General features: G+C 41.7%; 1 protein-coding gene across 4 annotated transcripts in view; it reads left to right on the forward strand.

The window, feature by feature from the left end:
- LOC117216325 overlaps positions 1–18720 on the forward strand; it is a 175936-nt gene that overhangs the window by 140396 nt on the left and 16820 nt on the right. For 2 of the 4 annotated variants that reach the window (XM_033462946.1, XM_033462948.1), the window contains one exon: positions 4815–4862. The exons of the other annotated variants lie outside the window; for them this stretch is intronic. In XM_033462946.1, the coding sequence (XP_033318837.1) occupies positions 4815–4862 (48 nt within the window). The remainder of the gene's footprint in view (positions 1–4814; positions 4863–18720) is intronic. 4 annotated transcript variants of the gene reach the window in all.

An 18720-nucleotide genomic window follows, 5' to 3' on the forward strand; every position in this document is an offset into this window, starting at 1 on the left:
TTGAATACGTAGATAATTTCTAGAGAGAGAAGATGTAGATAGTTTCTGGGAAGAGTCCAATAAACTAATATCAAAATATCTGCTTTCTGGTTTAATTTAAATGTAACGTTTATGAGCATACTCGCCGGGATGTGTAACGACAGTAGCAAGAAATTAAGTGAGAAAACGATGGAATTAAACGTAGTGCTGTCCTGATCGTCTATCGAAGAAATAAAATAGCTCGAAGAGTGTCTGTCACCTGTTGCTGGGAAGTAAAACTTGAAACACGATTTTAAACGATGTAGCTTGTCCGCACGATTGGGAATACGCTATTTAAATTTCTATTATCATTACCTTTGTGCCATATAAATTTCTTCTTCTTTGACTTTACAATTCAGAAGCCTATTAAAATTCAAGCGCGCTAAATAAAGAAATATAACTATCTTTCGAGCAGCCCGAAAACGTCTCACAAACTTGACGAAGTTCAACCGCGACCAAATTCCGCCCAACACATCAACTTCAATGCTACGAAGTTGCAACACCAGGATTTAACATGAGTGGCCCAGGAAAACGGACACCGTGTACATTCTCTCTCTCTCTCTCTCTCTCTCTCTTTTCGGTAGAGGAATTCCTGCACGTCACCGTGTCCGCCCAGTGGCTCCGCCGAATCGCGGGGGACTCCTTATATAATTAACCATTAAATTATAAGTTTGGCTATCGAACCGCCGGCGAAGCTCAGCGCCGGACTAGAAGTAATTACTCGGCCCTGGAGGGGCCCCGGAACGGCAGCGACCTTAGCCGAGATCGTCGTAGAAAAAGAAGAAGGGACGCGAGAAGAAAGAGAGGAAAAAGAACACGTTACAAGCAGAGGTTGAAGAAGAGCGGATAAGTAAGAAAAAGGAAGGATCGTATCGTATGGCGAAGAAGGAAGAGAGAAAGGTGAAAGGGACGAAGGGAAATAAAAAAGAAGAAGGAAAGAAGAAAAAGAAGAAAGGTAAGAAGAGAAAGAAAAGGGAATAAGAGGGGTCGCGACGGCTACCTTACTTCGAGCACGGAATTGCCAGTGCCGCTTCCATCGGCGTAATGATCAGAGGCGGGACTTTTGCCTTTTTAATCGGCATTAATCGCGCCAGGGGCTCTATCCCGAAGGCAATGCTGTATCGTCGTTATGTTCCACGCCGCAACGACCCGACGAGAGCGATCTGCATTAATGCGGATGCCCACCTTTCCGTCCGTGTCCGCGGCTGGATTCTTTCGCCGGGATGAAATATCGAGCCAACCCCGGCCTCCGTACCAAAGTTATGAGGATTGCTTATTGGAATGCGCGCGCGCGCCGCAGCCGATGAACCGGACGGTAGCTGCAGGTGCAGGAAGTGAAAACCCGCTCTGCATCTACAAAATGCTTCGATTTGCGAATTGGAGTTGAGTTATGGACTGGGTAATATACTTTTTCTTTCTTCCTCCTCTTCTTCTTTTTGTGTGAAAGGAATGTGGATTTCTGTGATTCGGAGGAAGAGGGTAATTAAGGAACAGGATAGATTTTTTAATTTTATCATCGGAGAATAGCATCGATTAATTTTGATTTGAGATTCAGAGGATTTAGTTATTCCACGCTCTGTGTTTTAAACGTTACTTCACTGTTCCATGTAAAAATCATTGTCCTAGGATCACAACGCGAAGATTGTAACAATCAAAATTCTCTGCTATTGTTCGAGTCACTTGGAAATTTTACCAGCTGCTTTCAACTATCTGTCTGTATTTTCATACTTTCGTAAGGAGTAACGTGTTCGCTACCGTCGTGACATCTGCGCGATGGCCCTAATTCATCGTGACAGCCGGGCATCATACACATGTGACAGCCATGGTTTTCAATTTTCTGATCACTTAAATAATTGAAATCTGCTTTGAACATATTGTCAGTTTAACACATTTTGTACGTACGTAGAGTGAAATCGTGCAGCACATTGTGATTTACTACTATAATAAACTGTATCTACACAATAAACCTGAAGCGGTCGGTTCTCCACACGCCACATGGTAGCGAGCATGTTAATATATTTCTGTCAAATCAACTTTCCAACACAAAAGACTATATCTTACATAGGGCAAGTCAAGATCAAACGCAACAAGTTAGATATTTGAAAATATATTGCAGCTATTGTTACAAATATCGATTATTGAACCGTTTGTTTTGAAAATGGCAGCCATTTCTCGAAGAAATTGAGAAGACGAGAAATTTGCATATACTTTAACGTGATCTTTCGATTTATAAACAATTTATAATTGAAATCTTAAAATATTCGTTTTGTCACAATGCAATTGAAATCTCTCTAATAGATGAAATTGCATAATCATTTATTTTGCAAATGGTGTTGTTAGTTCATTTCCTGTAATCTGTACGCTGTCCAACTAGACAAGGCACCAACAATCAGAATCAAATGATAGCAAATGTAATCCCAACCTTACTCTATCTTACGTAATATCGCATGTTCGAATGTGAACGAGTCGTTTAAATGCGAATCAGTAATATACTCGTAAATTATTATTACATTTATTAAATTATTATTATTACGATTAAATTAAAATGCTATAATTAAATGCAATTATTACTACATTTAAGGTATTATTAAATTAATAATAGCTTTGCCTTTATATTGGGTCGTAAGTGCAAACCTGAGATTGAGGAAAGTATTACATACAGTCGTTATCTTGCTTTCTTTTCTCAATGGATAACCTCGCATCAATATTAGAATCTGACAGTGACACAGATACGTTTATCGCAGTCTAACGCAATAATACTACGATAATTGCAACTTATTTACTTCTAGTTCATTTATTTTTAACAAATCGATATTTATAAAGAAAAATGGATTAAGTCAGAAAAATCATCGATCTCGCGAGCAACACTGCCCCGAGTACACGAGACGATGGATCTACATGATCGGGGACAGGATTTTTTCGAATGGTTTCAGATCGCTCTTGCGGCGGTTCGGTCGGGCGGTTCTCATCGCGTCTCGATGATCAGGAGGACGTGGCGCATTTCGAGGCGTCCTTAAAGGTGGCCACACACGTCGCGATCTCGGTACTCGTTGTCTTCTCTTTCACGTGGACGGTGCCGCAGTGGTCATCAGGGGTTAAACCAAAGGCCGAGCTTTGTCACCATTGCCGATCTTCGACCGTGTCTCCCAGTACTTACAGCCATCTAAACCAACGGCTAATCCCAATTTAATGTCGCGCTTCACCCTTCCTTTTCCTCGCCATCTCATCGTGTCACGTTTTTCTCTTTCTACCAAGCGATCGCTGCGCCTCCGTGTACCTCGTTTATCTCTCGAGCCAGCTCGTGAAGAGAACTCTTCTCCTAATGGTTCTCGAAATATCGTTACATCGGTTTAGAATGTTCCTCGGCTGCAGGGAAGAGCGGAGTGGAGGGTGTTGTTCAGCGAGGAAATTAATTGGGAACTCGATGAGACTTTGAATTTTGTGTTTGAACGTGACACATATGGTGGTTTGATTGAGATTTTATCGCTGGATTAATGCAGGTACAGGTACATGTCCTGCTTCAAAAGTCTAAGGTCAGTTATTATATTTATTTGAGAAATTTATAATGGATAGCGTTTAATAATCGGTAAAAGATAACGACTAGTTCATATAAAGAAATATTCCTTCCTTCTCGTAAATTATTTCTACAACTAAGAATTTTAATAAGTTGATTTATTATTTATTAATTTATTATTTAATTCGTAATGTGAAGCATTTCAAGACCTTACGTCCAAGTGGATAACGAATGCTTCTCTTCTTCTTTAACTGTCTTGCGAAAAGAAGTAAATCGGGGCAAAAAAGAACTCGTAGCATGACCTCTTCTTGCGGCAGATCTTTTATCTTGTCAGCGAGCTATCGACTCTTTCAAAGAATTTCTCAGAATCGTGTCAGGGAATGAATTGATCGATCTACTCTTTTGTGCGATTCTAATTAAAAATTGCAACGTAGGTCGTGCATTCTTTTACACCTACCAGTCCTTGTTACGTAGGGTTCATTATACTTTGATTTACATTCTGCATGAATATATTTCACGCGAATAAAAAGCAGATTGATTAATACGGTAAAAAATGGTCGCAAAGTGAAAAACATGGAAATACAAAGATCAAAGTGATATAAATTGAAAAGAAGTTCTTGTTCTGTTGAAACGAATTTCGTTCAAACGCAGGAATTTAGTTCTTCGCAGAAATTCCTTCGGGAAATCGTTCGATAATTAGGTCAAATTGCAAACACTCGGAAATTTCTTAGATTCGTAACAACAGGATATATTCTGCGTGCCACGGGAAGAACGTCGTTCCACGGAATTTCCCAACATGATGGACATTCTTCCTGCCACTGGCATTCTTTATGAAACTGTTAAATTTGAATCGAAGAAACCGTGTTGGAAAATTCCCTGCGTTTATATCGCATCGATAGTCGGAGAATCTGAATGTTTTTTCCTCCTGTTCGAATTACGCGAAAAGAATTCGTCCTAGAATTCGTAATTTGTCAGCTCGATTTGCACCATCTGCGATCTTTTGTGATTATTGCGAATTTCTAGCATACCTGTATCCAGCGGCAGATGTTAAACTGATTCGTAAAAAATAATAATTAAAAGTTGTAGAATTCAACTTCATAAGAATTCAAACAAGCATTACTCGTCTGAAAAGTATAGAAAAATGACGCCACAGCGTCACAAAATAAATTTTCTTTAACAGAAGAAAGCTATAATATTTCCAACATGTCAATCTTTCGCAATTTTCTGTAATACGAGATTTCTACAATTTTAATTAACCAAAATTTCTCTTTCTCTGTTGCAGGTAAGAAAATTATCCACGCCATACCGCAATGCCTTCTCTGGTGCCAAGGTATGAATTAAAAGTTAATTTCTGGCCACCTACAAAGACTCGTAACGTTCAAAAGATGAATCCGTTCTAATAAATTACGATGAAAGCAGCGCGTATATTTAGTATACAAACGTGGGAGGATAGCATATGCATGTTTGACACTGACAAAAATAAATTCAGTGAAAGCTAGATGTCTAATGGTCGCGATGATAGAGGGTGTTAGCAAATCGTGAAATTAACTCTTCTTGTAGCGTTAATGACGGCTGATGTCGACTAACGTTGAATAGCGATCTTATCAAGAATAACGTAATTATCATGTTGCTCGAGGACCTCCGTTTAATGACGAAGCACCTTCGTTTTACACTCTCGTAATTTACTGACAATTTTCATTCGTTATTTCGTCGGTTCGAATGCTGTGTAGATCTCGTTAGAGTTTTCTTAGTTAACACTGTGTTACGTCACACGCGTGCTTTTATAGCTCCAAAAAGATTATGAAAAGTCAGATAATAATTCACTATGAGATAAAAGAAATAATAATCTGTCTAAATAATAAAAATCTTCACGAGTGCCTCACCTTCGCTGGAAAGATGACAGAATAAGGAAAAGTGTCACGATGATTGATAAACGACTGTGCACATTCCCGTTATCGCGCGATGTTCAACGACGTATGGGCCTAAAAGATGATCTTGCCGGATCGTTTATATCGATTCCTGGTACACAGCCAGATATTTTGCACACGGTGAATCTAATGCACGAACGACACGTTATCACCAACGTGCACGGAATCGACGCCGGCCTTAATTATGTGCATTAGCGCGATCATCATTCTCGTTATTATGGCGTACAGAACGCTGCGGCATGTTGTAGCACACGGCTTCAAGGAAGATCGTCATTAATATACTACTAACCAGACAGCCTTGTAGCACCGTGCGTTTTCAACAATGACTGCGATAAATCAATCGACCGGTGATATTTGTTTTAATTGAGGAATTTATTATCGCGCAGGTTGCAACAGTTACAAAGGATGTTCCCTCGAGGAGATGTGAAATTTCATTGAGGAAAACTGTATAGTTCTTTTGGAGCGATTTTAATGAACTTTTGAAAGCTCAATGAAAGTTTACAAACATATTTACATTCGCCGAGTTCAACAGTAATTACGTTTGTTAATTACAAACACATTTACATTGTTTATGTGTAATTTGTATATTTCTACAATAGAATATATGAATACGTACTATCTGTGTATTATTATGCCATTTAATCTTTTCTATTCAATGTGATTGTATTCAGTAAATTGTTTTTACCTTCCTAACTATTCATTTCAAAGAGAAACACAAATGAGTTTTGAACTGTGAATTATCTACGTAAATATTACAGAAATAATATAAATGGCATATTGAAACTATCAATTCAATTGTAATAGTTGCTTAATACTATTACAGTACTGTTCATTGAATATTATTAAATATTTGTTATAATAATTGAGAACTTCTAGTATCGATGAACGAACGACCTGTTCCTATAATATAGACATTTTTCATTTTATGTATTATACGTTCTATTCAAACTGATACACTTTCTTACAGAGAATTTTTCTTTATTTGTTCGCATAAGAACTTATGATGTGGGAATGGTATCTAAGAAAGTTCCACTGTCTGTGTTTTAAATAGAACTTACTAAGATGTTCCATAAGCCTTTCGATCCCCGATTATTAACATTCAATCGCGAATCTTTAGCGTTTTAACGTCTTTATTCTGTTGAAAGCAAGATAATCAAGAAGCGAAGCAATGAAATCAAGATAATCATCCAGCAAATCGACATTATAATGTTGGAAACGAAATGAACACAAGGCATTCTCTCATATAATCGAGATAAATGTCACGTTCACGCTGACAGCTCTTACTTTCCTTGATTCTCACGGGTCCATACGCATCGTTTCGATTTTAATACCAAGTTTCGTGTCCAATAAAGGAGAAAGGGAGCCGTATATAATTGATGAACAAAAACGTTTTTGCGCGATACACGTCGAGACTCAAGAAATCGAGACATTACGTTGCCTCATCGAAAGCCAGTGGTCCCAATAAAATCTGTCGGGCCGATATAATTAACCATAAATCGTTTCATCGATCGATACAATCGGCAGATACATCGGCCCCCATGTACACCGCTCTTCTCTCAATTCCGTGTTTCGTGTAACTCGGTATTCTCGGTTAATATAATTCCTCGATAAGCGTGGCTTCCATGAAATACTCATTTTAGCTCTTTCCATACAAATTCCGGTCATTAAGGTTTACGTAGCTTGATCAATTAACGAATCGCAATTAACGAATATTTTATCAAATTCCGAACGTTGATTCTCTAAATTTGACTTGTAGCAATCCAAATATTCGTCGTCGAATATTGTACAATGAACATTTTCTCTCTATCAACCCCATTTTTAACAGCAACTTGTCGAAGTCACTGGCGAAACCAAGCCACAGTAATACAATCCCCTTTCTTTGTCTTAATTACTTGCATCGAAACATCTCGCTCGTTTCATTCCTTCCTTTTTACTCGTCTCTCCCTCTTTCTTCTTCCTCTCTGCCCCCTTCTTTGTTCTTTCGGTTGCACGGGGTTACAGCGTGTCGCTCGGAGCCGAAGTTGTAAATTCGCCCCGCGGTTCGGTTGCGTGCCCTTTATAGGCAAGGGCTCTTAAGGGGCCACGTCCGAGTTTTAAGGTCCGTAGGACCGGTGGATCGCGGACATGATTGCATTTGCATTATACACGCCGCGGCGCGCACGCAGATTTATCTGCCCCTGGGGTTTATTTATCTGGAGTTATGGCAAACACTGACCGGCCTGAAGCCGGCCAATAACGTATGGTAATGGGAGGGCTCCGATTGACTTTTTTACCCTCAGCTGTCTCTCTCTTTTCTCCAACTAACCATCATTCTCCGTCTTCGCCAATACCTCACATTTTCTCTATTCATCTCGCTCACTCGTTACACTCTCCTTCTCCTCGTTCTTACACTTCCTCCTTTTCGTCTCTGTACGCCTATCATTCATTTCGCTCTTCATCCTCCTCTTACTTCCACTTTCCTCTTCTAATACCGCGTGTAACTCCGTCTAGTTCTCTTCGTGTTGCTTTCTCTGTCTTACACGATCCTTCTCTTTCCGACAGTTTCCTCTCTGTTCACTAGCCAGTGCTTTTATTGGGCCCGCGGCCTATCATAACACGAACGATCGGTGAACCTTCGACCCTTGCTCGATCCTCCTATTTCGTTCCTTGCTTCGTCCTCTCGCTCTGTCTCCAGGGGTTTCTTTGTCTTTCTCCCACTGTCGGCGTGGTTTTTCCTATTCCTCTCCCTCCGCCGTTCATCGACGCGCGCTTTCTGCCAGCCTCGCCGCCCCTCGGGCCCCGCTTCGTTCGACGAACATTTGTACGCGATTCTTTCACCGTGCATCCTTTTAATGGATGCACGCTGCTTGTTCGGCGAATGTATATGGGTACGCTAGCTTCACCGAGTCCCGCTGAATAAAATTTGTTCGCAGGATATACGGATTAGGCTGGATGCAGATGAGGGATGCGACGTTGCTACAGCCTTGAAGACCACGCGTTGGTATAAAACATGATTTAACGTGACATCGTTACAGTTTCGTATCGATAAAGCTACGCAGTTTGATAAAGTGTTAGTGTTACCACGCGTAAGATAGCGCACCGTTAGAAATATAAACGCAGTGAATCGTACGACGTCATACGCGTAGAATCACAACGTCGTAACGTCTTTTTGTTCGTTTAGACGTTAATGGCGAGGTTTCTTCAGCGGTCGGATTGTAAGTAGAATGTGACGTCGCGTGTCAGACGACCAACTAATTGTACTAGCGTTTCTTGGACGTGAGTATTACGAAGTTGAACCGTTTATAAGCTGTCGTTGTCATATTTATACCGCTTTCTTCTGGAAACACAATAAGAATGTTAGCGCGTGATTGTTTAGTAACTGCAATGTATTAATTCTTTGCCTTGAGACATACCTATTTTATAACTAATCAATGCTTTTAACTTTCACGACACGTGGCTATCATTAATAACGGAATGTCATTTACAGTCCAATATTAAATCTATCAGCAGCCATAAACGTGTCAGAAAACTATATAAACACCAGATGCCGATGGTATTAATAAATATCCAGCAGATAAATACGAGTGCAAATAAACTTTCTTCTAATGCATACAAATCGAATTGGAAGAGTAATTGAAAGGTACCAAAACGAGTAGCATTAGCATAACGCTACCATTACTAATACTAACAGCAGCCCATATTAGTTTCGCATCATTCTCATTGAATGGTATACAACGACCAATATAAACTCGATTTTCTCCATCTTCCTCGTGACCCCGATGTCAAGTATCTCGACACGACATCTTCAATAACATTAATAAAATACTCAGGCGCCTAATTACGATCATCTAAATCGAAGCCCAGCATCTTTATACTCGAACTCTCGATGCCTCGCAACAGGCAATCCACGGCTGAGGCCAGAGATAAATTGGCTAGATCGCTCGGTTGCAACTATAATTCTGGTTGAAATCCTAGACGCACGCAAAGTGCACGCAACGCGCACGGCAATAATAACGCCGTTAAAACGGCCAATTACTCTAACAGCAGTTTTTCCGAGAGTTGCTTGCTGAATTACGCAGCGCCTCTCTCCTTTTCTGTTCCACGAAGGAAAGCTTTTCTCCTACGGTTCCATCGTAACCTTCTTCAACATGGATTAGGTCTATGAGAAAGCCACGGTACGAAGGCAGAAACATCGATTCCGCAGTTAAACAACGAGAAAGAACCATCTCCTTCTACGTTCCATGGTTTAGGAATGCACCATAAAACGAGCCAGACCCCTCGAAAGTGGCCACTTTAGTTTAAAGCATGGGTTCTGACCTGGCCAAGTTATGTGATTGCGGGTCTCTGTACCCGAATGTAAAAGTACAGGGGAATTGTCTCGAAAGAACATTTTTTTCACGGCTTGGAACGGACAATGTAAGATTTCTTTTCAATTTTGACTAATGACGACGTGAAACGTATTTTTAGGGAATTCTCCGCCCATTTTTCTAAATTTCTCGTACATAGCTACATCTGCTATAATCTGACGTAATAATTCGTTAAAGGGAAAAGGAACGTTTGCGTTATTTTACGCGAAATATCAGCCGGTTCTGTCTTTGATTATTACACGAATCTCGATAATTGCAGTTCTTACTATACTCGTCGCAGAGATAATTCACAATGTCATTATCTCAGCGGTCTCTGCTCAAGTGTCATACGCGTCTTATGATGTGGCTGCAGCAAACGCCGAGGCTCAGCGTACACTTTATTACTCGCGAAATGGGCGAATCGCTCGCAAAAAGGGCAGCTGTCTCATTAGCGGTGCTGTACGAGCTGGTTGATATTGCTTGTAGCTTCTCGAGTACGCTGACGCGTCGCTGTCACCTTGCTCCACAGACACCTTTTGCCATATACTCCTCTCTTAATCCGGCGAAGTCTATCGTGTCAGCACGGCGAAGGAGAAATCGCCGTGATTCGCTAGTAGTTTTCTTTTCGCACAGAACGGCTCCAGGTACGAAGACCTGGGTAGATCGTTCATCTACCGACTTACGTATTTCTTTCTACATAAACATCGTGAAGCTGTGATTTTTCAAATTTTCCAAAAATCATATCTCACACTTTTGAAAATTCCCATTTCGCCGTCACATTCGAACTTTATTCTAATCAACGAGCTGATATACGTTTTGCGATCTTTCCAATGTTAACGCTATATTTCTTGGCTTCGTCAAGTTCCAAATTTCCAAGCAGCGCCTTGAGCAAACCGTACAACGCCATTCGTCGACTACCAAATCGCGTTTATCGCAACGCGGCAAGACTCGATCTAACGCGAACCGATTGGACAGTTAATATCTCACTCCAGTAGCCTGGCGGTTTGCATGTCCCGTGCACGCGGCGTATTGGAAAGGTGCCTTTATACATACATCCATTCCTCGCGAGACTCGTGTGATGTATGAACGTATGTGGGAGCGGCCGTTACGTCATCTTCGTGTGCAACCGAGCAGTTCTGCCGTTCCGCAGCATCCTCGGCACGTGAATTCGCGTAAAATCGATATCGAAAGATTAAGGATCTTTGGGCAAGTCGAAAATCGTAAAACGAAGAAACAGTACGGTGCACAGTGGAGTATTTGCGTGGAAACGTCAGCTTGTGCGGAGAAAACATTCGAATATTTCATTTTTGGCAACTTTTTATTTCAGATGTTCTAGCCCGCGTGCATTTATCTTCTTAAAGGGTCATGAAACATTTCTGATCGTTAAAGGAAGCATTTTCTTGGTAGTATGATCGTTCAGACGCTTTTTATAGCCAGAATTACCCTTTGGTAGGAACAGGAGTAACCGGATCCCCTGCACGATTAATAATAAACCGTAGTAGCATAGAAATTAGAATCGCGACGAGTGACGGGCGCTGTTAGTTAGAGGGGAATGCAATTTGTAAGAGATACACGGCGAGAACTCGTAAAATTTCAGTCGGACCGCAATATAAATTTCGCGATCGTAAAAGTCGTTTATGCTATCGCGCATACGCCAACACGCGTGCACCTCGCGACGAATAACGAAATCGATTGCGATTCCCAAGCGAAAAATCGTTAAACCAGAACGTCACGTACAAAACTGCTGTGTTTTACTTGCGCCGCTAAATCTTGTTAGGTAAACACGACTTACGTATTCACCGGTTGATCGCGATCAAAAACTCGGTTCAATTAGGCGCGACCCAGTGTCGATCAAATGAACTTTTCACTCGATTGCACGCCACTGTGAATTACGACGCTGTAAAAGCGTAAAGTGATTTCCGACATCGAAATCTGCTATTAAATTATTAAACTTAATTGGGAGCTGGCTAGAGACGACGTGATATAATGAAGTGGCTGTAAAGCGGCTGATGAAGAAGGGCCATTCTACTTACTGCATAGTAACTTGTTAATTCGAAAGTGTAAAATGATCATCAGCCTTATTTACGCCAAGTATTATTGATCTGTTTATTTCAAAGCGAATTACGCTGCAAGTGGCGCCTTTCTGTTTCAATTCAAATTTCTTTAGCTCGATATTGTTTTAATTTAGATTCGTTCCTGGAAAGATCTACTTACAAATAAAAAAAGAAACAGCGAGTAATAGCTATATAAAGCTATATAAAGATATGGAAGGAAAATTGGCGAAGAATCAAGCGAACAGGAAATTAAACCAGAAATAAAGACGAACAAGTAACTATATAATTTTCGACTAACGTTTCAGCGATTTGTCTAATAAGGTATCTTAATTTATTACTCGCAATGTATCACAGAGAGTTGCGAAGGCTTAATCAAACGCGACTACTACTTAACAAGGAAAATGAAATTAGACGCAAAACCATGCTAAATGATAAATGAGGTGAATGTATCATTCTGTCCGGTTGGAATCGCTCGACTGACAAATTTATGTCACTGTCGGGGGTATTTTTCTCCGGTGCACCGCTGCCGGCGTTCCCGTTTGCCCCATGACATTTCTCTTGGCGTGGCGCCCACCACCCACGGTATTAAATGTCACTCTCTGAAAAGGACGTGATCGATGTAACCCCGGTTTTGCGTTTCGCTAGAGGGCCTTCTCGTGAACTTCTTCTGGCTTTATGGGAAACGACGCGTGCACACGATATTAACTGCATCATTTTCGAGTAGAATGGAAACGAACACTACGAAAATACCCTGCAGCCATTCGATGACAACAATCGCGTGGAATATTGAGAATGTAATGGGAACAACGGCGTATTGGGAAACGCTTTGATACGTTAACTGAGTTTAGAAAAGCAATGATAAATTAAATGGAAGTTTCTCTTCTTACGTAGAGGCGATTGCAGTTCTTCGGATAATTCTCTTCGGCTTATTTGTGTCATTTAAATTCACTTTACAACGCGAGATCTCTTATGACGTTTCACTGTTCTTTTCTTTTTTAGGAGAATCATTACCTTTATAAATCGTATGAATTTTATGAATTCAATTGGTAAAAAGGAAATTCAATCGAACAATTTCATTCCTTTAACAGAAGAGGGCTGTCGTTAAATCCAAGATTCTTCGATAATCCTCTTCCTCTCGAACGCATATTTCCACGCCACTCATAAAATCCATAAAACTCGACGCTCTGTATAAATCAAATTCCCTCTGAACCGTTGCGCGCATTAAGAACACGTCCGCGAGGGAAGCAGACTAATAATCGTGGTCGGATGACAGCGATGGTGCCAGGTTAATTTGCGTGCAGGCCGTGCAAGCTACCTAATTGGTAGATACAGATTACAGCGAAACCCCTCATTTATCGGTAAACCCGTGGCTTTACGGCTGGTTCGATAAAGAAAGGGCTGGCTGTCGCCGCGAGGTGTCCCCTTCCGCGAACATCTCAATTCCTTTAATCTGCCATTTTTCTTCCTTTTTTTCCCCCCTCTTGCCCGCTCGGTGGTGTATCGTCGTCGTTCATTTGCGTAATCTCAAATGGCATCTGGAAAGTATGTACTCGTGTGTATGCACGATGTATGCCGATCGTACGGCGATAACCGGCCGGTGGAATCGCGAGAAAGGAAACGAGGTTATTCCGCGCGCGTAGGGATGAAGCGCGAGATAAACGAGCCGGGCGACGAGCTAATGACAACTCGCCGGAGAAAGTTGAACGCTGGTTGCTCGGACGGTAGCCTTCTTGTCTGACCCTTCGCGTGTCGAATGGCCGCGTGCGTGCCTGTGTAATCACTCGCTACGCCGATATTAGCACGCCCCAGCCGCTTTTTTCTGCCACGGTGTATTCTGCCATGGAAGAGCCTCGCGGTTCTTCCGCGAAATTCCCTGTTGCGTAAACGATTTCACGAGTCTCGCGAGAAGGGTGTGCAATTGGGATGAAGAGAGAAAGAGAGAGAGAGAGAGAGAGGCGAACAGGTGGTTCTGAAGTAAAGGAGGGTTTGGGAAGAGCGTGGCGCTGGGCTGAGGGTAACGATATGGTACTTTAATTTGATTAGGGATCGGGTTAATGGGATGGCGGGTGGAGTGGTCGGCTGATTTAAGCAGCGTGAAGCCATGAGAGGAACAGGTAGTTGATTTTAACAACTGGACGGTAGGGATTGACAAAGCTATGGGAATTTGTAACTTTTAGTCTAGGTGATGTCTAGGTACGAAGTGTCAAGACCGATGTAGATCGATATTTCTTGAAAAATATATGATACTATATATTTCAACGCAATAGTCGTAAACTCAAGCCATCCCCGGTATGGCGGACGCGCGAGAGCATGGTGTGTCCCGGTCGATGCTTGGCCATTATTCAAACACCCGGAAGACGATCGAAGCGCATTGTTCGAGGTGGCCAACCGGCACCAGAGCCTGGATATCCGGGCTACTACCGAAAGACCACGAGGAACGACTCTGTACTGGGGAGAAAGGGGGAGGGGGTGGGAAGGAAGAAGGGACAGAGGCGAGCGTTTCTTCTGGTGGCGAACAGCGTGTAACACGTGGCAGTATCTTGTATCGGGGCCGCGATCCCCTGCTGGTAGCACGTTGTTCTACTCTATCCGCGGCGCTGCCATTCGCTTCTCCCCGCCGCGGATGCCAGTAGTGTGGCGGCGGCTGCGGTTCCACGGGGGACATCAGGCCGTCGTGGGGTCTCCACCGCGTCCCTGCAACCCCGCACGCCCCCGCCCAGATCCGCTGGCATGCCTACAAGAGTAGATTTCCTGCAGATAAACCGGCGACCGCACGGAGGTCCGCCGGTGGCCATAGGTGCGCTCTCCCCTTGACTACACAAGCGTGTGTGTGTATGTGTGTGTGTGCTCGCATATACGAGATCTACGTACGTAGGTGTACATGCGTGTGAGAGAGCCACGGTTATGGCTGTATAATATAGTCCCTCTGTTGCCCTCTCTTCTTTGGCCTTTCTCTGTCGCTCGTTCCCTCCGTGGCCGTCGAGTGCAGCCTGGGTTCAGCGGAGGTCATTGCAAGGTTGCCTTTCGAAGAGACCGCCTCGAACAGCCGAGCCTCTCCTCCGGGCGACCACTTTCCCCGTTTGATCACCCTGCTATGCTCTTTCGAGTGTTGCCGCTGCAACGAGCCAGCCCCGGAGGTTGAAGGTGAAGCCCGCGATGAGGTCGATGCGCTTTCTGCGCCGACGTTTTTACGGGCCGCTCTGTGCCTGCCCCGAGACGTGTGGGTGGACGATCCGAGGGATGACGAAGGCGTTCTGAGGGATCCACCGAAATTTTTGGAGAGACTGCTTGGTAAACGAAAGATCTTTGGTACATATCAGTACGTACCGAGTGGTTCTTTGAAAGGTGGTTTGGATTAGGTTTGTTTAAGTGTTGTGGCATGGCGATGTAATTCGGATAGTTGTTGGAAATTAGAACGGTTTAATATTCCGTAGCTTGTATTTGTTTTTCCTCCAAGTACCTGTATATAGTAATGGAGTATTGTAATTTATTGCATGGTACAGTTGTACTTTTTTCAGGCTTGAAATTGTATTGACAGAGTGACTGTAACTACCTAGTACAGTTTCTAGTACTTCTACTAGAACGTTTATGGCGCTCTAGCTAACAAGCAATAATGATATGTTGCTTTGTAACGCCTTCCCTATTAGTTTAAACTGAAGTACGAAATTGAGTTTTTGACTGCTGTGTTTATAGACGCTTACTCGATATTTCCTGTATGTTTCCTATTTTTAGTATTACCAACAAGTTTTTAAGAATCCGCTCGTAAGTTCTTTAAACAAAAACGAACTATCGACTTTCTAAAAATTCTTCGGATTTTTGCCCAATAAAATTCTACCACACTCTTTACATTTCGTTCCGCTAAAATCACGCGCCAAGTTTATTCGCCATACGAAATTCAAATCGAGAACTTCGACTCGGAGATTCCACTGCGATAAATCTCGAACACGTGTTCGCAGGAACACTAATCGTCCAGTCTCTTTTGTGTTTCCGTTTTCATCTTTGACCGGCCACGAATTCCCGGCCAATAAATCACACCGATAATTTGCATTTCATCCATTATACCGTTTTAACTGTACAGTTCGTCGATAGGATCGCGGGTCTCTGCACGACACCGACTTTGAAAAACATTGGAACGTCGGTTCTCCGAGAAATTTCGCCAGCCTAGATAAAATATGTTCGTAGGGAAACCATCGGAGCTCGGGAATAAGACGTCATGCCGTTAATTTGTCTCCAAACTGGGCATAAATCAGCTTGCTCGATCTTTCCTCGAGCAAGGAAAAGCGCGAACACGTGGTATCAAGCTCGCCAGCTATGGATCTTACGCTTGTACTCGCTCGGATTGAGTTTTTAACTGTTTCCAACAAGTTTATCTTACCCCTCAGAATTCCTCCCCTATTTCGTGTAATTTATACGATGAGATAAATTAAGTCTTGAATACAGTTAGTCGAAATTAGAGCAAGAAACTACCGCGGCTTTTGACAAGACTCAAAGGACCAAATAAAATTACATATCTAATAAAAATATTCATAAACGCGGTGCTAAATATGTTTACAAAATTCAGTGGATATTCAAATAAATATCTTCCTCTCAAGAGAAACTATTTTTTCCCCATTTTCAAAGAAATGTAGCTTCGATTGTCATACAAAAAATGATTTTCTAATCTCCCAGAAAATTAATCAGTTTAACACGTTTGCATCTCGTCGATCGTTCCAATGACATACAGTACCCTCGTACACCTGACAGTGGACCGTCACTGCCTCGGTGGTGCGTTAACCGGAGGTGAACATTGATAGCACGAGTTTTCACCGGAAGTAAAGCGGTCGAGGTCGGGACCAAAGGTCAGGACGCACCTACGAGCACCATTCTAGAATTTAAATTAGCTTAGAAAGTTCAGGGTCGACTCGCTACGGGTCCGTGCGTACGCTCGTCGACGAAAAGCGGCACGGGAAACAGCTGCTTGTAGATCGATGGAAACGATAGCTCCCGGCTAAAGCGGGGAAATCGGTTCGATCGGAATTTTCGCCGCGTAGAATACCGTTGCCGCTGCTGTGAAAGGAAAAGCAGCTTGTAATTTGTTGCTTAACATGTTTGTTTTGCCAGAAGGCGCTCGAACATTACCTTTTGCAAGTGCATTTTCATCCGAACGACTAACTTGATTTAACACGGTGTTAAATTTACCTAACACTCTTGTTCGCATACGTAGCTCTATGATGGAACATTTAAAATATTTAGAACGTTTCATCGGAAGACAGTGATAGAATTACGGATAGAAGTTTGCTTCCATTTTTAAACAATTCTATTTCTAACTATCGTCAACCGATGGAAACACAGACAGAAAAATTGCAGAGAAAAATTTTACCCACTGAATAAATTGACAGCGAAGGAGCCGATATAAATTTTTTGATCGTATGCTTCATGGCGATCTATATAATTCTATCGACAAACATTTGATAAATAAAAGCGCGATGTAACTACGAACGATTGACTCACCTAATGTGAAATAATGTAGCACACCGTTTCGAAACTCGAAATATTAAAGTATTCGTGTAGCGATCAGAATCGAGAACGTACAAATACTTATCACCGGATCTACAGAGATTCAATTTTCTTCTGAAAAATGAGTACACGTTTGAATATTAAAAGAAATTGTGTTAGACACACGGCAGAGAGTATCTGATAAGTTCTTACAACGGAAAGCTAAAAGAAGCTCATTAAACAGATGTTACGCGAGATGAAGAAGAATTCTACTATTATCGAAGGAACATCGTAACGATAAATCATCGATTGGTTGATTTTCACCGGCAGATAATGCGTTTCGTGATGTGTCGAACTTGAACGAATTTAGATCTTGGCCTCTGCTGAATATACCCATCGGATCGAGGTTTACCTCATCAATCATGAATTAATGATTCACTGATTTGACAAGCACTAATACGTACAACGTCCTGGAGAAATTTGATAAACGCCATGGATCGATCGATGAACCGAAAGGTTCTTTCTTTAATGTTTGCTTATTTATTCGTTGACCAAGATTAATGAATTCTTTCTGTTAATCGTTGTAGCTTTGAAGTTTCCTCCTACTAATATTAGTACCATGCAGTGACTTTATACACAAAGAGATAAATAATATCCAGCGAAGATAAAGAAGAAAATATACATTAAGAAACTGAATAGTTTTAATAGAACTAGAAGCTTCGATATTTTAATTCTTTCAAAGCTTACTCACTTTTAATCCTCTTAGTCATAATTTAATTAAGTCTTCTGTATCCGATAGAAATCCATCAACAAATGTTATCTAGACATTGTGTGTAAAAGGCAAAAGTGACCGGTTCATTCATCAACACTCGGTGCAAACCGCTGTAACTAGAAACGTCCAATTTGGAAAGTATACTTCTTTCATGACGTAGACACGGGGAATAAGGAAGGATTTTTGAAAATACGTACCCCAAAGGTGTAAAAAGAGGTAAAAATTTTCTTTCGATAGTATGACCGTGTCTCGCGAGTTGCCAAAATTGCAGACGTGAAATTCGCCATACTTATTCAACTCTTAGAGGTATGTTTATTCTCGAAAAATAGCCATATTTTTATATCCGTTAAAGCTGAAGATTTGGGACTCGGCAAACAGACTGCTCATTTAAAAAGAAACGGAATGGTATGAAAACAGAACGTGATACACATAAATTACCATAAAAACGAGCAAACACCGTGCGGGTGAAGCTGCGGGCGGCTAGTTAGATACCAATAATTCCCATTGCCTTGAGATTAGACTGGGAATAAAAAAAATTATTCAATCTACTTCGGTGCCATTCAATTTACTTCATATTGCATTATATTACGCTATACGCGTATATTATATTACTTCACGCTACAATTTCTATAGC

This window comes from Bombus bifarius, unplaced genomic scaffold (assembly GCF_011952205.1).
Source record: "Bombus bifarius isolate JDL3187 unplaced genomic scaffold, Bbif_JDL3187 scf7180000010271, whole genome shotgun sequence".
NCBI lineage: Eukaryota > Metazoa > Arthropoda > Insecta > Hymenoptera > Apidae > Bombus > Bombus bifarius.